The 25,533-nt window shown below is 37.9% G+C and overlaps 1 protein-coding gene across 7 annotated transcripts in view; it reads left to right on the top strand.

The window, feature by feature from the left end:
* TENT4A (terminal nucleotidyltransferase 4A) overlaps positions 1 to 25,533 on the top strand; it is a 70,908-nt gene that overhangs the window by 30,463 nt on the left and 14,912 nt on the right. For 2 of the 7 annotated variants that reach the window (XM_015618014.3, XM_015618013.3), the window contains exons 8-11: positions 1,706 to 1,832; positions 10,162 to 10,262; positions 10,509 to 10,678; positions 21,525 to 21,683. In XM_015618014.3, coding sequence (XP_015473500.1) covers positions 1,706 to 1,832; positions 10,162 to 10,262; positions 10,509 to 10,678; positions 21,525 to 21,683 — 557 coding nt within the window. Of the gene's footprint in view, positions 1 to 1,705; positions 1,833 to 10,161; positions 10,263 to 10,508; positions 10,679 to 12,489; positions 12,612 to 21,524; positions 21,684 to 24,336; positions 24,435 to 25,533 lie in introns of all 7 variants that reach the window. The other 5 variants (XM_015618017.3, XM_015618016.3, XM_015618015.3 and 2 more) reach the window with 4 other exon arrangements.

Raw genomic sequence — 25,533 nt, 5'->3', positions numbered from 1 at the left:
TCTTGTCTCCTGTTCTCTAAACTACTTTTTCACCCAGTGATTTAAAAAACTTTCTAATCTACTCATTTACACTCTTTTCTATCTAACTTTAGCATTTGTTCTCATGTATCACCATGAAAACATGCCCATGAATTTCATATTATATGAAATTCAGTGTTTCTTTGAATTCTAGAACTAAATATTAAAAACAAGGGCACACAATCTGTATCTCAGTCTCCAACACACACTGATATCTGCTTTTACTTCAGAATAGAGTCCAATAGCTAATACACCATTTGTGGAGAGGCTTCTGTAACTTTAAGCCTAGTGGTTGCTGGATTCACAGTGGTGCATTCAGAGCAAGATACTTAGGTCAGTAAAGAGAAAGTATTTCTTGATCAGTTTTTATTTGACCATGTGAATTACTGGAAAAATTCTGTTTTCCTAAATGCTTTTATGTTTTCAGTTAGTTTTCATTGATTATGCTTTTCTGTTAGAGTGGCATTATTATTGGAGAATTTTGAAAGGCATGTGGTTTTTTTTTCCCCTGGATGGCAGATCTCAGCATATTTGTCTATAGTAGCTTGCTGGACAAAACACTCAGAGGAGCGAAGTGTTCCTCTTCACTTGGATTCAGCCTTGTTGGATTCAGTCCTCCAAAGGATGGATTCTGTCCTTGATCCATCAATTTTTCAAAGCAGAATTTTCATTAATTTCTTTTATTCATGGCCCCTGATCTGATTTTCATATTTGGTGGTTCATCCCTTTCTAGTGTTCTCACAGCATTTCACATGTCATTCTGAAGGATAGAACCTTTCACTGTAAGCAGTTTTCTACCCACTCAAGACCTAGTCCATATTTTTTGCAATTTGAAAGCAGTTTTATTTATGTTTCTTAAATTGAGTACTAACAATGAATTTTGATGTCTGGTGCCAAATACATCCACAGAAAGCCCTGAAATGCTTTCTGCTAGTAGCAGCAAGATTGTTCTAGGTATCAGATGGGAGATCTATTCTTCTGCATTGTCACTGATACAGAAGGTGTACAATGTTCTTAACTTCTGCAGTTCCTCACATGGCAATAGATGTGGAAAGAGTTCCAGTTAAATGTCACTCATTTAACTGGAATGAGTAAACTGCCCTCTTAAGTAGGGCAGTTGAGAGTTCCACAAACGATCAAGAAACAGTACTATAAAAGCTTCTGGAATCTTCTGTGATAGATTTTTGAAAAACTGGTGTATCCTGTGGAGATAAATATCTGTATATGCTGGTTTATTAATCTGTAGTTTTGATAAGGTTAAATAGATTGGATGTGTGTCTGTCTGACCTAATGAAGGTAATGCGGTTGCACAAGTGAAATTGTAAACTGAATTTGGCCTGCAGGAACTCTACTGGTAAGTGAGATGTGATGCTTTAAGCTTGGTAGGTTCCCTCTTGAAGACCACTCTAAGAGCTTTAAGCTGATCCCTGTGTTCTGTTTCTTTCAAGCACTGTATGTGAGTATTTTAAAAGTGGTGAATGGAATGCATAATATTAAGTGTCATTCCTAAGGTCAACTTCTTTTGTTGAAATAGGCACACTTGGGTGTTCCTGATGTGACTAGGATGGGATAACTGGTTTAAACTGAATTAAGCTGTATTGTTTAGGCTTCTGAGCTTTACGTATGTGTAATGTTTTGGTAACTGATATTAAAAAAAGATGATCTGATGCCTGTCACATTATTTCAGGAAACGACGTTGGCAGAAGTTCTTACGGTGCCATGCAAGTGAAACAAGTTTTTGATTATGCCTACATTGTTCTTAGCCATGCAGTATCACCACTTGCAAGATCATATCCAAATAGAGACTCTGAGAGGTAATTAGTTCACTTTTTCAATACCCATTTGTCTGTGTAATCAGTTAGGAATGTTTAGGTTTAGATTCATAAAAATAATGTTCTTATTTATTGTTTAACTGTGCTTGTATTGAAATCTGCACAGCAATTTGAGCTGCTCAGGGGTATGAGAGTGCAATGCCTCATTGTGCAGCATTGAAATGGAGAAAGCATGATAAAACCCAGGATGAGTCCATTGTGGCATTCTGATAGTGTGGAAGGGAGCCAGAAGATAATTGGTCTTTGCTGAAACATTCTGCCTGAAGGAGGACCAAACCCTCAAAAGAGGATTTGCTGGTTTAATGTTTACTATGATGCATGTCTGTATTGTGGCAGAAAGAAATGTGTGTGATCAAATCGCTTGTTTAGACAATTAGAAAATGAAACAACAAAGCTAAGAATTTCCCTGGTTCTTTAATACATAAGTTATTTTAAAAGACTTGATATGTATTTAAGAATTTTAAAAAATGATTAAAAGTACTATATTAAAAAAAACTAATAGAATCAGTCTGGTTTGATGATAATGCCAGAACTGCCCTTAAAAGTAGCATACTTCTAGACGTGCCATTTTTAATGCAGTTCTTAGTGTCTTTCATAGAAACACAAGCAGTAGTTTGAGCTCTCACCTTTGCACTTTCTATTTTTTGAAAGACAGGAGAAAGACAGTGAAGGCGTGGCAGCCATGTGGTATTTCCATTCATGCATCTGGTCTAGCACCTTTTGTTCTAACCCTCAGTGTGAATTTGGGCTAGATCAGTGGATGTCTCTTCCCAGAGACTTCCCTAAAATCCCAATGGCTTTGAGCTCCCCAGCTAATCACTGGGAAGGACAGCTGTAAGATGTCACTTAAACATCTCAGTACAACTGCAAACTCTAGTCATGGTGTAAACTTCCAGCATTAATGTAACTGGAAGGTGAAATAGTTTCCTCTAGTAAGTTTACATCAAAGCAGATGCAGTCTTTCACTTGTGAGTTTAAAACTGACAGTACTTTAAGGGTGCCTGTAAATCCTTTAGGTTTTCAGTGGTATTAAATTCACAAAGGTTGAGACTGCACTGTGATGGAGGTACAGGAGTGGTACAGAGTTTCACACTGACATTTGAGACTGCTGTATTAAGATATTAAAGGTCACTGTTAAATGTGTATTGGCTGACAGTTCTTGGTAGTGAATGAAACTTTGTTCTTAACTAAGTACAGATAGAGTAACCTAGGGATTCCTGAAGTTTTGGTTGTCTTGGGTCCTGGCCTCCATTAACTTCTGTTTTTCTGTGAAGGATATAGTCATTATTTTATAAGGTGTCTGTATTTACTGCAGCCATTAAAAAGTATATTTGTACAGCATCTAATGGGTGTACATCTCAGGTGTCATCAGTATGTGCACTGTGCAATGGGCTTGCACTTGTTACTGTATCTGGGAAATGTATGAATTTTGTTCACACCTGCAAACCTGTGGAGCAGTCCCAGCAGCAGTGTTCAGGTGTCATGTCTGACCTGTCTGGGCATTCTGGGCTCTCTGTACCAGTGACATCTAAATCACAGAACCCATCATTCTACTGACTTGAAAGTGGAACAGCATTCAGCAAAGTTCTGTATACAAATGGCCCCCCTAGCACCAGTCTTGTCAGTGACAAAGGACTTGTAAGTGGATGATGAGCTGTCAGGTAACAAGTTTGTTGCAGAAATCAACAGTCCATGTTTGGTCTCAGTTAAACCTGATGTGCTTGGATAATCCAGGTATGTTTGTGCGTCCCTCTTCCTGCTGTAAGGTAGAGTGGTCTATGCTCTGTATACAGACCTTTCTGGTGGCCTGACCTAAAGCCTGGCTGGCCATCTGGGAGCCCTTTGTTTTAATTATTTTTTTTTCCTTTCCTAGACTTGTTAGCAGGTAGGTTAAACTATAGCATAACTGTAACTATAAGCAATGGGCTTCATTTAAGACCAGGGACTGGCTTCTAGTAGAACATAGCATTCTACTAGAGGGATTGAGATTAAATGAAGAGTACTTGAAAGGATAGGAGAAGTTGCAGGAGGCTGAACTCCACAGGCTGAGTTTATTCAGTTTTGTCTTAGTTGGGGCTAGCTTTATTCTAAGCGGGATGGTTCTTGAACTGTCTGATGGGTTTGAATTCATATTTACTCTTCCCAGGAAAGGTTTCAGTGTACAGAGTTCTCTTTTGTACGTGACACTTAGTAGATTTCACATCTTTCTTGGTAATTGTTGCAGTTCTTTTTCAGGGTCAGTCCAATGCAAAAATATGTCTATATTAATTTAAGGCTTTCTAGAGAGCTGCTGCTTCTGATAGTCCCTATAGGAAAAAAAAATAGTCAGATTGTAGTCATTCAGCAGCACAGGCCTTTTTCTTTATGTTCTGTAGTAGCAAGTCCCAGAGAATAATAAGGGATAATTCACATCAAGTGATGTGAATCACGATGCACCATCGTCATTCAGGCTTCCAAGTAAAACATCTGAGGTGTAGTGGGAATTAAAAGCTATCTCCTGTCATGGGAAGGCTTTCTTCTCAGTTGAAACAGTAATCAGCTGAATCCTGCAGGTAATTCTTTCAGCTACAGAAATTACCTTAACACTATTTTGTTCCCAGTCAATCTCACATATCCCCTTCCAAGAATAGCTTAGGAGAGCTTGATTGACAGAACTTGGTTGATTTTGTTAGAGAAAACAGCTTCCTGTCATCTTGGGAAAAGGAGTTTCCTCTTAGGAAAATAAGAGACTGATCCATTCTGAACTTGTACATCTTGTATGCAAGGTAAAGTTTGGTGGTGTGTCTTCAGCCAAGGTGATTGAAAACAGTGATTGATTTCTTAATATTTAGGGCCACAGAGACATGAGTGTAGCTGTGAAATACAGTTATGAACAGGATATTTCTTGCTTAAGGATTGGTGTCAGTATGTTGGGTTTAAAGCAAGATAAGCACCTTGACCAGCTCCAGCACGGTGGCCACTCTCCAGCCGCTCGGTCCATGTCCCACTGCATCAATGTGATGGATGGCGAATATGGTGATTTATTGCAGGGAAACTTAACATTTTATAGCCTGGGTCCACTGTGTTACTCCCCTCTACATATGTCACACGTGGGTGCTATTGGCTAATTACAAAAGGCCTAGCTGTCCTAACAGAGGAGGGTCTAACAGCTTCCCGTTACATCCTGGTGTCTTCCGCTCCGCTATGCCCTAAACTACAACATCAGTATGTATTTTGAACAGCTTTCACATGATCTTTGCCCCTAGCTTGTCTCTGGGAAAGAGTGTGCCATCTCAAAGGAACTCAATTCTTTAGCCTGTGAGGAATGATAGTTTCATAGAATCATTTAGGTTGGAAAAGATCCCTGAAATCATCAGGTTCTGCTCTTAACCCAGCCACTACTGTGTTCACAATTAAACCATTTCCCTCAGTGCCACACTTCTACATGGCTTTTAGCTACACCCAGGGATGGTAACTTCAGTGCTTCTCTGGACATCCTGTTCCAGTGCTTGACAAGCTGTTTGTTGATAGAATTCTTCCAAATATCTAATCTGAACCTTCTGTGATGCAGCCTGAGGTTATTTCCTCTTATGCTTTCACTTATCTGGGGGAAGAGACCAATGTCCACCTGGTACAACGTCCTTTCAGGTTGTTGTACAGGCTGATAAGGTCCACCCTGAGCTTCCTTTTTTCTCAGGCCAAACAACCCAGATCCTCACAAGAGTTGTGCTCCAGACTCTTCACCAGCTTCATTGCCCCTTTCAAGTCAGTTTTGAGTCATTTACCATTTTTCTAGTTATGTTTCCTGATGAACCACAGGAAACCTTAGCAGATATTTGGCAACAAACTCTTGCTTATTGATTCGTGTTCATTTAAATACTGGTTATCTGTTTCCACCCTGTCCATAGCCTTTATATTAAGGTGTAATTTCATATTATCCCTTGCTAAGCTGAGTATCTGTGTACTGTCTTCTGTCAGCTGTGCTGTTCCTTCCTTCTCTGTCTGAATCTTGCCTTGTATGAGATCTAGCAATCCTGCAGTCAGAAGGCGAGTCTGATCGGCTTTCTAGTCTGACTGAAAACAAGTATCTCAATGCTTCTTTCGTCCAAGTTGATGCAGCTTGTGGCTGATGGTGGGCCAATCAGAAGCAAGAGAAGCAGCAGGAGTTCACGTTTGGGGCAGGAGAGAGTGGTATTGTACCATTTCACAGCCATAAGTTATGCTGCTCTGGATATGACAAAAATCCATCCTTAGGTTAATATTTATGTTTTGCAGATTGGGATATTGACTCACACACTGGTCTGTCAGATAGTTCAGCTATGAGTGTGTGCTCAGACTGCATCTCGTAACAGCTCTGTAGCCAGATTCGGGAAGCTGAGGTGGTCATATGGAATGAGGAATGGAAGACTTGATTTTGCTATCATATGCCCTTCAGTATAAATTAGACCTTGGAAATCTTCTGTATTGTGCTAGATGTGATGCACATGGATAAGGGAAAGAGTCTCATGCCAACAGGTCAGAGCTTGAGAAAGCCTAGGCAGTTTCCTACTGCATGTCTGGAGTTGTCATTTACAGGTGATAGTCTTCAAAACAACCATAGCCATTTAGGAAGCAATCTTTCCATCTCCGTGCTTGTAAAGTTGTTGGGTATCTTCCTAGTGTTCATCTCAACTTGATCTAACTGCTTAGATAATAGGTAGTGTCCTAACAGGTCACTTATAATCTTATCTTTGGGTTGCTCTGGTTGGCCAAAATGGTTTCGGGAGCACTGGGAACTGTTACTAGAATGTCTTCTGTCCATTAAAAGGTGTCAGTAATATCATCTTTTCCTAAACAGTGTATTTGTTAGGGTAAAGGTTTTAGGTTTGAGGTATTTTTTAATCCTCATGCTCAAGGATATCATTCTCAGGTGCACCTTAGTGTGCTTTTAGATTATATTGCACTTTCAATACCTGGGGGATATTTCAGTTATTTTGACCATTCTTTCAGACTTGGTGTTTTTCAGGCTCTGCTACTCACTTGTTCATATGGAGCTTGGCTGCAGCTTTCCATATTTGATTTTGATGAATGTGATGTTTTCACTCTGATCCTTTTAAGAGTGATCTTATGATTGATGTGCCCAGTAGTTGTGCTGTAATGAGAGTTAGAAAGTGTCACTGTGAACCAAGGTCTTGCAGCAGGTAAAAGAAGCTTCTGAGTTCTTAGTATAAAATAAACTAGATCTGTAAATAGCTTATTCATGGTCTTACTATGTGATAATATTAAGGGAAAATACTTAAAGGGGCATCTTTCTCAGGAGACCTGTCTGATTTTACTAACCAGTTAAGAGTATTTTTTTGTCTTCCAGCCAAGCATATTTGAAGAATTGTCTCAGACATCTGTAGAGATTTTGCACTCAGTAAAAATAAAAGCCCCAAAAGCATGACATTTTTTCACAGTAAAGGCAGGGTAGATTAATAGTTTTTTTTGTTCCTAAGTATTTTCAGTGTTGTAAACAGATTAAAGCACAGTTTTCAAATGCTTATTTTAAAAAACTGTTCTTTGAACCCATGGATATGCTTGAGTCCCATACATAGGAAATAGTGTTCCTTTGAGATCAATATCTGGTTTGATCACACTTGCTCACTTGCTTCCTCTTTCTTTGCTGCTTTATTAAGTATATGTCAGTATAACCTTAATCACCTTTCAGTTTCTGATGTCTCATAATGAATGTTTTTAATTTTGCTGTACAAGCAATGTAGCATGGATCTGCCTTTGGACTCCTGACCTTATAACTTAGTGAATTTTGTTTTTTTTATCTTTATACCAAAAAAGAGAGTTTAGAGCTTTGATTTCCATGCTCTTTGAAAGAACTGGTGAGAGAATATATTCCCCTATTCTGTGCATGCAACTCTGCCACACTGTTGGTGTAGCAGTCACTTCACCCATTTTGCATATTTGATAAGCAGGCATTTTTGGTGTATCAGTCACCCAGTCTGATAAAAATACCAACCTCTATTGTTCATTTTGCTTCTGCTATATGAAATTGTGACTTGTCACACTATATTAGTAATGGTGAGAGGTACAAAACAGATTCTCGTGTGGGCTAAACAGGAGAGCAAGGTTTATTACCCCACATCTTCTTTTGTAGACAAGTATGAGAAGGTCCAAAAAGGTAAAACTCTTACTGCTCAGTAAATAACACATCACCATCATTGGTCAGTGGGGTACACCACCCCTCGACTTTCTCTTGCAAGAAAACAAGAAACTGACAAACAGCAGCTGCAATCTTCTATATCTCTAAGGATTATTTTGATTCCTCCTTATGATTTCCCAGGCCACTTTCTCAGGCTAGTCTGAGAAAGTTATGTGACTTGCTTTTCCACAAACACTGTGCTCCCTTGCTGCTTGCATTTAGCATCCACAGTGACTCTTGCTTTTCATGACCCTTTACTTCCAGGAACATCCTACAAGAAGCTTCAGGCTTGACAAACTTGTTATATGTACTAAGCTTGTGTTACTCAACCCCTGTTCACTTTCTGGTTCTAAGACCACAGCTGGTGGTAGTTGTGAAATTTATGCACAATCCTAGAGTAAAAGCTCCACTCTTTCTGAAAGTGTTCTCAGATTAAACTTTTTAACTGCAAGATTTCCTCCCATGTCCTGGTGCTGATGAGACATTTGAGTCCCTGCTGGTGCACGTTTGAGTCCCTGCTCTCGGACTGCTCTCAGGAACTGTAGCTTTACACCCACAGCTCTGCAGTTTTTGTCATCCCTGTCTTCATTCTGTCTCCTCTTGCTCAACTTACTCTTTGAGACAAAGAAACCAGAACTACATTGAGTGTTTAAAAGACTGTTACTTCATGGGAGGATACATTAACAAAATGTGGTCCTCTGATTTATTTGTTCTTTTCTTGGTGTGCTCTGCTTAGCTATTGAACTGTGATTCCCAAAGCATGATCTGTTATAACACAGTTCTTTAATTTCTGAGTGCTGACAACCACACCTGTAATTCTGTGTGTAAAATTTAAGATTTTATTTTACAGCATGCATCATTTTATCCACGTTACATAAATAGAATGGTGGATGACATGCATTCTGTCCTGCTGGCCCATCTGCACCTATTGGACTTGTAATTTAGATGAAGTTATTTGGTTCAATGTTTGCTGGACTGACTTTTTCAGTACTAACAATAACATGTCTTTAAATCTGGAAGACTAACATGGAACATGTGGTATTTGGTCTTGCATGAGATAGTAATCACTAGGATAGTAGGAGAATTATTGCTACCTAAAGTGTTACTGTGAAACCTAGTAAAAGTAATCTAAATATACCAGGGTGTTTGTATGTCCTGCCTTCCCATTGCACACCTAAACCGAAACAAAAGTCCAGTACCGGTACAAGGTACCTTTATAATGTGAAATATAAAATAAACTTTAATGTAACCATTGAAGATTAAAAGAAGTAACATTACCTGCTCCACAGTGGTAACTTTGCACAGCCCATTTCTGTACAGTAGTAATTTCTTCATGTATCTTGAGTGTGGATTTTATAGTTAGTGTTTCAGTGACTAGTCTCTGATGAAAAGAAAGTTTGACAATTTCTCTCTCAAACAAGAAGACGGGTCATTCCTGCTCACTAAGTACGATTCAAATAGCTGAATGTTAGGAAAGTGTGTTGGAAAAACACTACTTTGTTGATAACTGGTCACTGTTCAGCAGGACCAGGTAAGCTTTTTCTCTGAGCCTATTACTGTTACAAATTTATTGAAATTCTGCCTTGTTTTGGAGCCAGTCTGTTTCTTGTTCCACTACCTCATGATCCATGGTACTTCCTTTATAATTTTGGGAGCCTTAACACCTTTTAAGTTGTCTTGTAAATACAGAGGCAAGGATTAATGAAGGTCTCTGTCTCCAGACAGTCAGTTGCGGTGCTGTGATGTTTTTTGTCTTCCGTGCATCCCATACCTGTTTATAATGCAGATTCTATGGAAAAACTTTATGTATGGAGAAATGCAAGAACCATAAATTACTTTTATCAAATATACTATTATCAGCATGTGCATTCTTAATCGTTAATATGCACTCCATTTAGAAATACAGAGTAAAAAATTTACCTATGTGTCACTGTTTGCATATTAGTATGGTAGAAGAAAAATAATATGAATATAAGTGGTGCTTCAGTGGACTAAATGGTGCTTCAGTGGATTAAATGCTAAAAACAAGGTTCAGAAAGATTATTTGGTTAGGGATATCCTAAATGAACTTTTAGTGTAATTTGGTAGCTTGTTAAAATGCTTGCAAATATGTAACCAACAGTTTTTGTTTAATACTTAATTGAAAAATTTTTTTAGCACATTAGGTAGAATCATCAAAGTGACCCAAGAAGTGATTGACTACAGGGCCTGGATTAAAAAGAAGTGGGGGAGCAAAATTAATTTATCACCTGAACTTGGTAGGTATAGCAGGAAACCAACTTAAATTTTTTTCTTTGATGTAATTCAAAATACTCATGCCTTGAAATTAACCCTTCAGATATACAGGAAAAAAATAAAAGGAACCTGTAACTTTCTAAGCCAATATTAGTTTTCTCTGAGCCTATTTTTCAATTGGCTTGTTAAAGTGCAGCTCTTCTTAGACTTCAAGGCCCATGTGTTTGTATTGTGTGCTCTTAAATGATACTTACATTTTCTGTTAACAGATAATAGGTTGAAAATAAGAGACCCAATAGCTCTCTGCAATGGAGACCAGCAACAGAACAGAGACTCTGATCCATCTTACAGTCAACACTTGGCGTTGTCATTGGCCAGTACACAACAGTTATCTGGTTCTTCTGCCTCTTCTGTGTCATCGCTCTCCAGCAGTGACATTGTAAGTGTTTTCTTTTAATGGGTTAAACTAGTAAATATCAGCGATTATCTTCAAAGCCTCAATTGATACAATAGCAGTTAATGTGCTATTATCCCTTAACTACTGCAGCAAATCAGTAATGTCCCCTGCTCAGAAAAAAATCCTAAAATAAATTACTTTTTTATTAAATTAAATGTGTCTTATTTCCATCCTAAATCTCATTGTAAATCTTCTGAAGCATTTTGTCATAGGTAGAGGCATTGATGAAACAAGATGTAATATGCAGTCAACTATGACAGTGAATAACTGGATGATGCTAAAAGATGTCCAAATACTGGTTTCTTGGCTGCTTTCAAAAGCTAGTCAAATACAGGATTAAAAGTTGGGAATTGTATTCAATAAAAATCTAGCAACTTTTGAGAGAGAAGCACTTCCTATATATGTTCCTGTTACTTTCTCTAATTACTTTACACCACTGATTTTTTTGTGTTAAATTGTCTTTTTATGCCACCTTCAGTAAACAGGACAAATGTTTTAGTTTTGCCATCTGGCTAATAAGCAAAGAACAGCACTATACTTGCCAGTGATACTATTAGCCATGCTCCTGGTTTAAGTATATCACTGGGAAGGATTTTGCTGTAATAAATTCCATGAAAAATGCAAGTATTTGCTTATTATGTTGGGAGTGCACAGTATTGGGTGGTGAGTCATTATGAACTCCCCTTAGTCCTGTTTAGCCTGATGTTCAAGGTGAAACTTCATTACTTGATGCCAGAGGAATTAATGAAAAGTGACAAGGAAGCTGACAATGAGATAGAACTGAAATAAATTTTGGCATTCAGTAATAATAAATAGTAAAAGAGTAAAAGGAAGTGCTATGTTTTCTGACATAGCCATGTTCATGTCCTTGTGAGAAAGGCCAGACCATATATTGGCATTATGTCCTTAGAAGACTGATAGCATGTTACCTTAATTTGGAGTGGAATGGCAGGTTTTTGACAAATGACTGATGAGTTCATCCTACTCTTACTTGGGCATATGAGGAGGAGAAAGTTCTGGCTGAGCAGTCCTGAGCTGCATCTGATTCAGGAAGAGAAGCCTGTTCTGCCATAGTCAGGTGATCATGGCGTGATCTGGCATAGTGTTGTGCCCAGGTTGCAGCAGAGGAACATCTGGCATGTGTGACAATTTGGTATTTGTGCCAGAACTTCTGGTGCATTATTAATAGGCATGATGTAGTGAGCTTTTCTGTCAGCTTTAGAAGAAGGTAATTATGAATATAGTGCATCTCATCACCTTAGATTTAGATGCAGTGTTACCTCTGATCTTGTGCAAGGATTGTTCTTTGAGAAGCAATCTGTATTTATTTGAAGTTAAATAATTTGAAATTTTCTTGTACTGGAAGACTGAAAGCTAAGTATAGATTATAAAGAAAATGCAGGAGACAAGGAGACCTTAGAGTTACAGCTTCGTGTAATAATTCCAATAATTAAGGTTTTATTTTAATAGCAAGATATTATTCCCTATGTCACTATTAACCTTAAGCACAAACTCTTCATGAAGACACTGTTTCAGGAGGTGTATTTTTCATTACTGCAGAATATCTTTTCCTGTTTATGAGGTACAGGATCCTATCTGTTAAATTGTAGGGACTAGATAGTGTATTTGCTTTCTATTTACTGCTAAAGTTTCACTGGTAATAATGATAAACTGCATCTGGTCCTTTCTGAGTTCTGCCTACCAGTATAATAGAAGTCAGCTTACTTGTGTTGATGAAGAGGAAATAGGCTTGAAAACTTGTGACATGACTTTTTCACATTGCCCCTCTCCAGCCATCCACTGAAATAGATGTATTTTGAAGTCATCACATCATATCACACATATTACTGGTGATAATTCTGGAGGCCTTGCATATATTTGTCAACATGTCCTGGAAACAATATGGAGTGTGCAGGTATTAACAGCAGTGCAGTATTGCTCACAGGAATCCTAATTTTTTTTTTATCAAACCCTATAGTTTCATAGTTGATTGCATTGCAGTGTGCTGTATGGTTTTTAAAGATTTGCCTCCTTGGAGTTCTTACAGCATTTCAGGTTTTGCATTAATAATCTGTAAATATGACTCAGCAGCTGAATAAATAATTCTTCTGGTGTCCTGGACTTTTGGGTCTGTCAGCTAAAGCAATGGTTATAGATTTATTCTGGCAGCAGGAGAATAGAACAATTACAAAGAGCATGTTTTTCTCAAGACTGGATTAACATAAACCACAGATAACATTTAGAAGCCAGACTCTCAATGTCTGTATATGCTCAGAAAAATGGAAGAAAATAAGAGCTTACAGTTACTACCCTGAGTTCTCCATACTGGTGGCAACTTTTTAAAGATGAGAACTTAAGTAACACTGAGGAACAAGAGAACTGTCTTCTTAAAGGACAGTCTTCTCTTTCCCCATATAGTTTAGATTTCTGTGCTTTTTCTCAGCAAACCATCTGAAACTCAGGAGGATGTTTGCTTTCATCTTTGCACATCTAGGACTAGCTTGCAGGAGCCACTTCTGGTCCACTGCCTGCACAGCCCAAAATTAAGAACTGGATCTAATGAGACCAGATCATAATTTGAACAGAAGGTATCCTTTTATGGATTTCCCAAAGTAGCAAAGCTAATTACAAAATACCTTAGTCTAGCACTCTCTGACAAATTGAATTCTAGCCATGCTGTTGTTAGTAGGTGTTCTAGTCAACTGCAAAATCTTAATCATAAAGGACAGCTTGTCAAAGGGCCAGTAAATTTTTGATCAAAGACCTTGTGCAAGAGAAGCCTATCTTGGGGTATCACCATAACTATTAGCTGGAGGGCTGTTCAGTTTATGGGGTTGTCATTGTAAATGTCAATACAGAGCTCTGACTCACTCAGCAGTACTTCTAATATAGTTCGGTGCAAAATATTGAGTATTAAAATTCCTGCCTTGTTACCTTGGCTCTGTGAAGAATGTAAATATTAGTGGTCAGGAGCAAACTAAAGAACACATTAAAAAAACCTTATGGATATAAGGGATTTGGTTATCAGAACATATTGGACCATTCATATATTTTTCTCAATTATGTTAATTATTAAACTGATCTATGTAATTGGTCTTCTCTCAATGAAACTTTCTGCTGATTTCAAATACCCTATGCTGCTCTGAAAAAAAAGCAGGTATATTCCTCACCCCTGCAAACAGGTAAGTTGTACAATATGATGCATTCCTACATGATCCAACAAATGTTGAAGTGAGTAATGAAAGATGCTTTATAAATGTCTTTGCCATCAAGGACAGTGCAAAGTATGTGAGTTTTTACTGTGTGTAAGCCAGAGTCAAGCTGTTTCACAAAAGAAAACAAGCCTCTGGCATTAAAAATCTCACCTTCATACTGATTTAAGTGATTGCTGAGAATCTGAAACTAGATGGAATGAGCTATGCTCATCCCCAGCTCTCTACTTGTTTTGGGTAGTTGCAGATGTCAGTCTCACAATCTAAGCAGTGACCAAATTCCTCTTGAAAATGCTATTTTGGTTGGTTGGTTTGTTGTTTTTTTTTCTGGGTACGTTTTTTTTTTTTTTTTCATTCTGGACGTGCAGTCTATATCTGGTGACCAGGATTTCTCGTTGCTTAAGCATTGTGGAAAAATGCTTTTCGTTAGCTCAGGAAGTGCTAGAGTAGTGCTAGAGAATATCTGATGCCTGATCAATAGTGTCTGCCAAGTAGGAAATAATCCTAGGTATGTTCTTGCAGTCTCATTTTGGTCTGGTTTGATTTCTGGTGCTAAGTATGCTCTGCAGTTCTGGTGATGTTATGCCAAATAAAGCTTAACATTTTATGTGACAGTGATGCCTGCATATCAGCAGCAGATAAAACAACTCATAGGAAAATCTTAAAGCTCCTTTCTGTTACCTTATGGATATACAATGTCATATCCAGTCCATCACAGAAACTCCAAGTTGTCTGTTAGAAGTTTGATTCTAACAAATTTCATGCACCTTATCTCAGTATTTCTGGTGATAATGTAGTGTGGGCTTTTACAGTGAGGTAACTTTGTGAAGACCTCTGAGTTCTCAAGACAGTGCAGTCGTGCCAAGGTAGTTGAAGTTTTAGTGAACAAGATATCTCTGTAGTCTGGCTTTGGAGGTGACACAGTCCTTGCATCTCTTTAACATTTATAATACCTTCTTTCAGACTGTTCTTGAAATTTTAACTGTAACCCTTGCAGGATTATAAAAACCTTTAATCAGAATGTCAGTGCTTGATCTGTCCATCGTTCAGCCCCGTCAGCTAGAGAATGTGCCACATCAGCTAGAGAATATGCTGAGCAGAACCTTCAGTGTTTTGTGAATGTGTTTTTACTGTATTGAAGTATTACATATTCAGTACCTTGATTGGATATTTACATTCTGAGACTAATATATAAATATGACTGATAAGAATAAGACTCACTATTCTTACAGTTCTGCTGAGTGCACACAAGATCCACACTAATTTTTTGAATGGTTTACTTGCTTTGCAATAATTATGGCTTAATACTTTAACTCAACATGCTTAATGAAGTTATCGACCATCTCACCTTTCTTCCTATTAGTGGGACCTATTGTGCTTCCATATTCACAGAGAGAGATGATAGAGTATATGACATATCTCTGGATAAATGTTGTGCTTTTTAAAAATGATCAAATTTGCAGGCATGAGGTGTGCTTATCTGCCGTAGAGGAACAGACACTTCAGAATACGTAACAGCTCTTCTTGAAAAATCTTTAACGGTCTTGTTAAATCCATCTTAATGTCTGATTAATTTGTAGATTTGCAGTTGAAATTGTATGTGTAAGGAGTGAGGGCAAAAGGACGTTACCTAATAAAATTCTCAGCCTGAGAACAAGAACTACAGTTTTCTCTCTTCCTTCTACGTGCCTGAATGTTCTCATCTCCTAGCCAAAGTAACTGTTCAAATATGTTTGAGTAGTTGATCAGCTTTTTGTAGAAAAATGCAGGTTGTGTCATAGGCTTCTCCCCTTCCTGAACAAATAGAGGTGAGTTCTTTAAAAAGCTTCTTGATGTTTAGCCTTCATAGAGATGTAAGAGCTGACTTGTAGACAGATTGTCTCCAAATAAAGCAGTGGGCAACCCTGAGTGCAGAGACAGGGATAACCTGGTGTTACTGAGGATAAGCATGTAATTGACATTTGATTTGGGGCATTTAAGAGTTTAAGCCCCCAAATCCTTTAAGATGCTATTCTTTTTCTTTATTCATGCTATGCAGATTACTAACACTTCCTGTGGATTAGAGGGGAACAGATTTTTCCAGTGCTGCTTTTGCCTATTTTCCTCTTTCACTATATGGCCTCATGTTTGTTTTTGAGGTTTTTAACCTGTATCTCTGACAGTGCAGAGTTTTTTTACTTTCTCATGCCGTTCGTCAGTTTTTCTGTATCAAGTTCCTTGAGCAGTCTCTTTTCCATATCCTCTTGAAGTAAGAGTAAATTTCTGTAATGCTGCAGGAGACACAATTTTGAATGCAAAATTCTGAAGTAATTTTATGTAATAAGTTATTCTAAGCAGCAGATACAGAGGGAAACTGTAATTCAGCAAGTAAAGTGGGATTTTGCTGCTGTGAGGTCAGTGAAGTAAGGAGAGAAGCACATAATTTCTTAAAATTTTACTTCAGACTTGCTTCTGATGCCAAAGTCTAAGCTGTAATCTTGCCATATCTTAACATTCCCTCCTATGGAAAAAAAACCAAACAACCCCACAGAGGTACCTAAGCCATTTTAGGATGGAAGAACACCTAAATTCTGTGTTTATAGTCTAGTATGGTGCATGTTCAACTTTCATAATGAGTCCTGTGGTTTAGTGCATAACTTGAAAATCAAGGTGGAAATATTTCTATATTGTTAGCAATATAGACCAGTTGTAAGCCTGTGAAATAAAAGTACTGGGGCAACAAAGGAAGTTTTAAATTATGCATTTTTTGGACTTTTTAAATTAAAATGGCTCATTTGAAATACACTGAGTATTGATAAAACATGGAATAAGCTTGCAGTTAGATCTCTCAGGGTGTAATGAGTTGTACTAGGGTACTAGGCTTGTATCTAATTATATACTAATTAGATCATGTTTTTAGTTGCCCTTCTGTAAAACGAACACTAATGCTTTTGGAGGATGCATATTTTTCAGTTTGCTTGTGTATCCTATATTCTTTCATTGCTTCTCTTCTGTAATCACAATGACCAAGATATTTTCTTTCTGCAATGAAAGGCAGAAAAATCAACCAATTTCACCTTTACTCAAGACTTATATTGTTTATAGGCTGGCCAGTGGAAGTGGAGCAGCTATATTGATGCAAATTATCTTGTGATCTTCCAAAGAAGTAGACATTTTCTTCATCCCAACTCTACATTATTTACACCATAGTTGAAGTTACGGCTCCACCTACCAAGAAAAGAAATGGCACGCAATGTGGAAGAAATGGGATGAGGACAGGGGGTGATCACACAGTCACCTTTGGAAACATGGTGGTTTATCAAGCACAGTTAAGTGTGCTGTGGCTAAAGCCATTCAAGTGAGAGTATGTATTGGAGTTCTTCTCTGCATGGCACTAAACTATGAAATGTCTGAAGTCCTCTGGTGTTGCTTTATGTTCAGAGGAGTGTGCTTTTGCACTTTACTAAGACAATTCAGTAACAGGAAGTATTTGCTAGCCAAATTTCCTTTCATTAGCTGCTCGTGCTTTTCTACACTGCTGTTCGCCTAATCCTGTGGTAGGCTGATTCAGAAAGTGAAACTAGTAAGAGAGGGATTGCTGTTTCTGTGGTTCACCTCTGAATTAGCACATAGTAATGTCAGATGCTAATAGAGGTGTAATGGAGAAAGCTGGAATGGGAAAAGAGGCAGAAGGTGTAAGACTGGCAGCAGTCATCTGTTAAATCACTGTAATTTTAAGTAAGGAAAGGAGCACTTGAAAATGTATAGTGTAAAGTGTTAACTATAAACAACAATTTTCAGTTCTTCACTTTTGAAGATGGAACAGAGTTTTTACTGAAATGGTCATTGTTCTCTCACAGTTTCTAGTTCCTGAATGTTGTGGGAAAGAGAGAAAAAAAAATGTTTAATTAGTGGATGAAATTTTGAGGGTGGAAACAATAAGAATCTTTTTGCCAAGACTTTTGTAGTTCATTCTTGGAGTTGGTGGTGGAAACCCAAATCCATCACATTCAGGAAACTTGCATTCTGTTGTTTTAAGATTTTATTTCTGAATACTGGCTTTAGGATAGGTAGACTCCTTTAGCACTGAGCCAACCTTGAACACACTGGGATTGTGAATTAATCTTAGGTAACTTCAGCTCTTAAAAAAACATACTGTCTTGGAAATGGAAAGCTCTGAAATGGTAGCTTTTAACTGAGAAGTTACCAGGTATCTTAAGCCTTGAGTTATTAGTGGAATTGAGGTAAATTCTTATGGCCAGACCTAGTTAGTAAAGAAGTTTTGGCAAGTAAATATTCTCTTGGTAATGGGGTCCTGGGTCTTTTTATAATGGGAGAAGCATTTTGCAGAAGAGTAAATGAATTTACTTTATTCTTATCCTATGTCAGGAAGAAAAGTCTAGATTTCACTTCTTCATCTTTTATATGACTTCAGTGTTTTACTGTTTCTGTCTAGGCAGAAGTTCATCAGTAACACTTGAGTTTCTAGGTATCTTCCATACTTTATTTTTTCCAGCATTAAAGTAAACTAGAGTCCTCAGTAATCATGGCTATGAGTAGTAGAACTCTTCCTTCCACATACTAAGTTCTTAATCAGGAGGTTGAAACTGGTTAAAGAGCATGTTTTAAAATGGAAATGTCCCAGGAGGATAAACATACATCTGTTAGTCTTTCTTGGTTGCTAAAAGCATATCTGTAGAAGATACTTTTCTTGCAGGATGAGGTACTGCTACAAGGTGCAGTCTTGTAGCTTTATCCCTATGTTATCTGCTAAAATCAATTGAGGGATCTTACCCCTTTTTGTGAACATTTATTTTTTTTAATGTGACCTCTGTAGCCCTCACCCTAGTAGTGGTCAGAGCTTTTGTCTTCCAGAAGTGTACCTAACATGTCAAAGGTGTTACCTCCATGTATTTATTTGTAGGTCATCTTGAACTTCTGTAGTGCTTCAAGTTTGCATGTGACACTTAAGATTCCGGTCCAGAAGACGAAGAAAGGTCTAATCCTTCAATGTAGGCTGTGCTTATGGAAAATCAGATTTGTTCACATTGGGGCTCAGATTTCTGATCCGAGTTTAATCTTTCAGTTTAAGGAAGGTAATGCTGCTCTTTACAGAAGGATTTTGATGCTCTTGAGAAGTCACAATATCAACTCTGTACAGTAATGCCATTGGCAATCCAGAATTGCCTTAGAAAAAAGATGCAATCTGCCTGTATGAGATGTGTTTCAGTAACTAACACTTGAGGCAGAAAAACAGATTACAAACATAAAATGAAGCAACATGAGCTTCATTTGTTGTGAACTCTAATCTCAGTTACGTGATGTGATGCTCTTTTCCATCTGAAACTCCTTTTCTTTCAAGCTACTTTTGTCGTTTCTTAAAGCCCCTTAGAAATCCCATTAATGAGAAGTGTCTCATCTGGGTTAGGTATATGAACCTTCAGGGATCTAATTGTATCTAAGCAGTAGAGAAAGGGTAGATCCTTTGAATGGAGACATTAAAATTGTTCTTTGGTCAGGTTTGTGAAGGCTGTATTGCAGTAAATTTGCACATTGGTTTGGCTAGACAATAAGATTTCTTTTTCCATCCCATCTTCTAGCTCATGGGTACTTGTGAGCATGCTAAGAATTTGTCTGTCCATTTCCCCCTCTTCTCATTATTTTTTTAATAATTCCATGACCAAAAGTGTCCAAGGAAAAACACCTTTGTGGAGACCTTAGCCTGTTCCCATGGTGTTGATACTGTAGGATTGGGTAACGGAGAAAAATGCCATCTAATCTAGGCATCAACTAAAGCTTAATTTTTGGTCAGTGCTGCAGCATATAGTTTCCCTCTGTGATGAACATATTTATTAAAGAATAAATATCCAGTCTCATAAATAAGAACTTTCTGCACAGGTGCTTTTTACCGGTATGGTGTGTCTCTAGTGAATTCATGATGCAGTTATCTGCTTCACAGAGGCATACTGTAACTTTTATCACTAGTTCAACTAATTAATAGAAGAGCAGCTCCTTTCTTTTTAGATCTTATTTTTTACTAAGCACAACTTTATACAGACCAATAAAAGACTGGTTGTTCTAACAAATTTGTTTTATTGAGGACTCTTTCTACCGTATTTAATTCAGCTGGGATGCAAATTTTGTATTGTAGTAGCTCATTGCATAGGCTTCTTAGTAGTCACAGTTGTCAGTCTCACATAATCGTCCCCAAAAAAAGCTTTTAAACATCTTGTTTCTGTTCTTGAGCAGCCTATTCTCTAACTGAACAATATAATCTAGAAAACAAGGCCATTTGAGGGCAAGTAGTAGTGCTGGAGATCTATTTAAAGTTTACATGATTTAAGTAAAGAGTCTTTGCGTTGAGGCAGTTAATCTCTAGAGACAGAGCAATAGAATACTTCAGTTATTACTTCAACAATAAAGATCTGTGATGACCTGAGCCAGTAGTAGCCTTTTAACACAGTAACTTCTAATTGGCCAACCGCCATGTCTTGCTATTATTTCAAACCTAAGAGTTGGCAGTGGAAAAAACACTAGTGGTTTGGGATGGAAAAAAAGTTTTTTCCATTGTTTTTAAGTTCAGAATGCTTTGGAGTTAAGAATGTGGTAAAGCAGCAGTGAAACATAGGGGAAGCTACTTCTGCCATTATGTTATGCCTGAAAAGTAAGTTTTACAAGAGGTTTTGTCTTCAAAGTTGTTTTAAAAGGCTATGGCTTGCTTTCCACTTTTCTCAAATTAGAAAATAATAGATCATTTAAGAACTGAGGTAGTCAGGTGTTTTCAGACTTCAGTAATTCCTATAAATCCCTAGATCTGTGCTTGTCTCTTTGCTCTTATGTGCTCCACACACATAGTATTTTAGCATCACCAGTATGTCTGCTTAGGATGCATCTAAGATTGCAGGTGATCAGGCTGGATGGAGGAAGAATAGTAATCAGTGATATCAGTTACATTGCATTATCTTTTCTGTTATCCTACATCTATCTTGCTTTCCCTGAAGAACTATCCCTCAGATTTCAGATGGAATGTGAGGGGAGTAGAGCTTCCCAAGAGCAGTGGTGTGTGCAACTCTGGTACATATATACTGGTCCTTACTGGCAGAGCATCAACTTGTTTCTTGGTAGGTGGAGCCCTAACTTTGCTATTGCTGGATAGAGTGGAGAAGATTGTAACAATTACAGTGAGTAACTTCACTATATAAATCAGTACACTCCAGAACACTGTTGTGAGGACCGAATCTGTCATGACAACTCAAGTTTTTATGTTCTGTCACCCTGGTTATTGCTGTTCTTGTTCTCTTTTTTCCCAGCTTTAGTTCTCATCTTCTAGTTTGAATTTGCTAGAGATATAACTTTGGCTTTAGATTTGTGCTGACTGGAACTGACCTGTGATTACCATAGACCTGTTGACATTGTCTTTTTAATGGAGGTTCAGTTAAACTTTTGCTACATGTATAAAATAAACATAGTGCTGGCTTTTATTTCATTATTATTTTGCTATTGAAAAAAAAACCACAACATTATGTTTTATAGTATTCACTTGAGTTGATATTTGGATGCATTTTCACGTGCATAGTCTGTATATACTGTACTTTCTGTAAAGTTGCTTTTCTTTTCCCCTTTTTCTCTGCCAAAAGGAATCAGATACACCACCTTGCACAGCTCCTAATGTTTACCAGTTCAGTCTTCAAGCACCGACTCAGCTTATGGCCAGTTTAGCACCCGCATTGCCCCTGCCAAGTGGTAAACCCCAATCTGCGCCTCCGAGAACCCTGATAATGGCTGCCAGTAATCAGGTATGAGCCAGCAACTGTCATGAGCAAGCAATCACATCACAAGTGTAGGTTGTGTGTGCTGTGCTGTCAGTCTAAAAACCTCTGAGGATAATCTTTATAGAGCATGTACTAAGCTTCACATGGTCATAGAAGTACTTGCCTGCTGTGTCAGAGGTGTGGGGAAAACAAAGGGTGGGAAAGGGTTTAGAGTAGAAGAACCCTTCCACAACACAGACACCTCGGAGTAAGTTAAAGAAGGCGTGTCAGGTGTCTGACTCCTTAAGTTGTATTTGAGAGTCCTGGTGGCCAACTAGTGCAATATTTGTAGATCTTTAGGCTGTTTAATTTCTACCACCATATAGGTGGTAGAGCTGTAAGATAGTTTTTTATTTTTAATGAATAGTAGTGAGCTTTCTGGGCTTATTTAGTTGTCTTTATTTTGAATTATTAGAACAGATTTGGTTACAGTTGTAATATTCTGTAATACATTTTAAAGGTAGAGAACAGAAGATTAGTTATGGACATGTGCACAAGATTTTTACCAAAAAATTAAATGTGTGCATAAATGTGATGGGACCTGAATGTATTTTGGCCAGTGTATCCCTTCTGGTACAACCTCGATGCATCTTTCTGCAAGGAAGACACTCCCTCAGTCTTTATAATTAAAGCTATTTGTCAAACTTACCTCACAGGAGGACAGGAGGCTTTTTGTAAACTATGGGTTGTAGGTTGCCTATGGTAACAAAACAGTGAGCTGGTTTCTTTGAAACTTAAGTTTGGTCAGGTTCTCTTTCTTCTTCTCCAAGTCCTTCTATCAGAGTTCTTGGGAGTCAAGCACCAGGAGATTTTCAGCTTAATGACTTTGTCTTTTTGTAATTGATTCAGCACTTATTCACTTTATGAATCTTCACTGGACACTCTCCCATTTGTCTATATCTCTGTTCCTGGGTAGCCCAGACCTGGGCCCACCACTCTCTGTGTGACCTCACCTGTGCTGAGTAGAGGGGAAATGATCACTTCCTTTGACTTGCCTTTGTTTTTAAGATCCTAACTGATTACACAGATTCTTCCCCTCCTTTTTTTCCCTACTACTCAGTACCACTGGCAAGACCAGCTTACATGCACAGGAAATGTATTAGTGAGAAGTTAATAGAATAATAGATTTCTATAATAGTGTCTGCAATTGAGTATTCAGTGGCTAGTGAATACAGTCCAGTCTGAAATTTTAGAAATTTTTTTAAAATAAAACTTGAGACTTACTTTAAGTTAAAATTCATCTGAAATACAAACTTAGTGTAGATTATTCTTTCCTTAACAGCTTTACTTTTCTGAAGAAGTACCCTGGAGCTAGTTAGGAGCTGTGCAGTTGTTAGTACAAAACAAGTTGGCATTCAGAGTGTTTGCCACAGTTGTGAGGAGGCAGTGTGTCATGTGAATTTTGGATCTTTGCTAGAATTTTGAATCTTGGAAAACAACTCCTTTGTAGCACTTTCTCTGGCTTTCAGTTCCTTGACTGTCCTTTCAAGTGATTAATTGTTCTGTTAGTAGTTTTATAGTACTTATATGTTTAAAAACAGGAGTTTTTCTGTGGTTTTGCTTAACAAATATGTGCCTTTGAGAACTACATTAAATCAGAAGAATTTCTTGCTACCTGTAGTTTAGAAATGGGATAATAGGCTATTTGCATTGAATTTATCAAAAGCTTATATTTTGTGAAGTAGAAGTGGGGTTTTTTTATAAAGTTTATGATCAAGTCAGAAGTGGGAAATTAAATAGTATCACGTAGAATACTCTAAGTATCTCCTTTCCACTTCCAACTTTCTGGAACATAACTGTGCTAGATTTGGCTGATGGCTTTTCTTTTGAGTTGATGAGACTCAGCTAGCTTATAATTCTTAATAGGTGCATTCTACCATCTTAGAGGACTTCCTGTCCTGATAGATTACATGTCTAAGACTTTCTTAAAATCAAGTTTTCTTTCCTATTAAAAAAATTTTGAAGGGGACTTATTTGTCTGCATGGCGTCTTCAGCTTTCTCTCTGGCAACCTGTTCCACCTCAGTTCAGCTTGGAAAGCTGTACCTAGATGTCAAGTACAAATCTCAAAAGCAGGAGGTGCCAAGAGCATTTAACTGTATTTTGAGCAAATTACTGCCTTCTAGGCAAGTTTGCTGCTGTTAAAGCTTCCTGGTATTTTCATTTTTGAAACATGTTTGGTATGATTACCAATTCTGTTTATGTAGTGCATAATTAATTAGAGAATTTCCAGATATTTCAGGGACTGATTAAGCTCCTGGCATAGGTCTGTGTGCTTTTCAGGACCATCATCATCCATCATTTTTCCAAGATGATCATGCTTCTACTCTGCTGACAGCAGTTTGAAATTTTACTTGGGGGAGCAGAACGGTTTATGAAGCAATGCTGCCCATTAGAAATAAGCTGATAAACAGATATTGGTGTGCATGTGCAGATGAGTAGAGGGGCAGAAATTTCTTGCTGACTTCCCAGGGAGAGGAGGGGACTACATTCCCTGTTGCTACTTGGACATAAATTTAATTAGTGCTGGATTGCTGTTTGCTAGGTTACCAAAATGAAGATAGAAGAAGCTTCCTTTTTCTTAAGTCAGAAGAATTCTTTCATTTAACTTTTAAGATGCTTTCTTTTTTCCCCCAAAGGGTTATGTTTTGATTGCAAAGTATCTAAAGCCAGTTAGCACCAGTCCCTCTGCTGCACTGACTGGCTTCTGATGTGTCTGAGAAAGTCTCCAGTAAAGGTCAGTGGTGTCTGATTGGGAGTATGTTCGTTGCTATGGAGAAAACTAGGAGTTAAAACCTTGATGTCAGTGCTGAGATACCACAGTCAAAACTTATAAAACGACTTGCAGGAGTAGATTCTTTTGAGTTTAACCAAATAAGGTAGAACATACAAACTACTTTTTTATATTGTGTTACAGGCACTTCTGGGGCTAACATATTTTGTTTCAGAGTTTGCATTTATCCAGAATAATTTTTAATGGTGTTGCTTTGTCTCACTGCTAATACTGCTAGTATCTCTGAGATGATTGCTGGAAAGTTAGTAGTGTTGCAAACAAAATTAGTCAGGGACTTGAGTCAAAATTTATTTTAGATGAGTGCAGACAGTTAAGCGTTACTCACTTGGATGAAGGATAAATTTTTAAGTACATGTTTTTATTCATGTCAGTGCAGAAGTATGCTGAATTCTCTTTGTATATTAAGATACTTCAGTGTTTTCAGTATGTCAACTTCAATTTAGAAATTACCTAATTTGTTCAATGGCATTTCTAAGCTGCTTAGGTACCGAAGGCTTCTTCATTCAACCAAATTAAATTTTTGTAATTTTTTTTTAATTGAGAATGTGCTCAATTGGGGTGGAATAATTTTTCAGTGTCCCTACGTTTTCATAGGATGTAGGTTATGGTTGTCTACTTTGGAAACAGTTTTGATTCAAAATATCAGATTCTCATCTTCTATGTGTGACAGAACAGTGTTTGGTTTTTAACACATGTGTTGAGGGTTAGGTGTCCTTTTTTCTTTTTTTTTTGTTTTGTCCTTCTGGCCTGCCCGGGGAATTTTTTACCCATTATGTGCTGAGACAACCTAACTGCCGGTACTTAAGGGTGCTCACAGCGGACAAAGAGTGGCTGGGCCCAGGGGGGAGGAAAAGGGGCAGAAAAAGAGGGTGGGGACAGTTTTTTTAGCTGGGCCTTCTTCGGCTTCGGGGAAGGACCTTGGTGTGCTGGTCGCGAAGCTGCTGCGGTGGTAAGAAGCGAATTTTCGCCATCACCGAGACGGAGCGGCTGCTTCTTCTCCTTCTCCCCTCTTTGCTGGTGGCCTCGCACCCCCTGTCCTGCC

This window comes from Parus major, chromosome 2 (genome assembly GCF_001522545.3).
Source record: "Parus major isolate Abel chromosome 2, Parus_major1.1, whole genome shotgun sequence".
Lineage (NCBI taxonomy): Eukaryota > Metazoa > Chordata > Aves > Passeriformes > Paridae > Parus > Parus major.
This window is presented reverse-complemented; position numbering and strand designations above follow the sequence as displayed.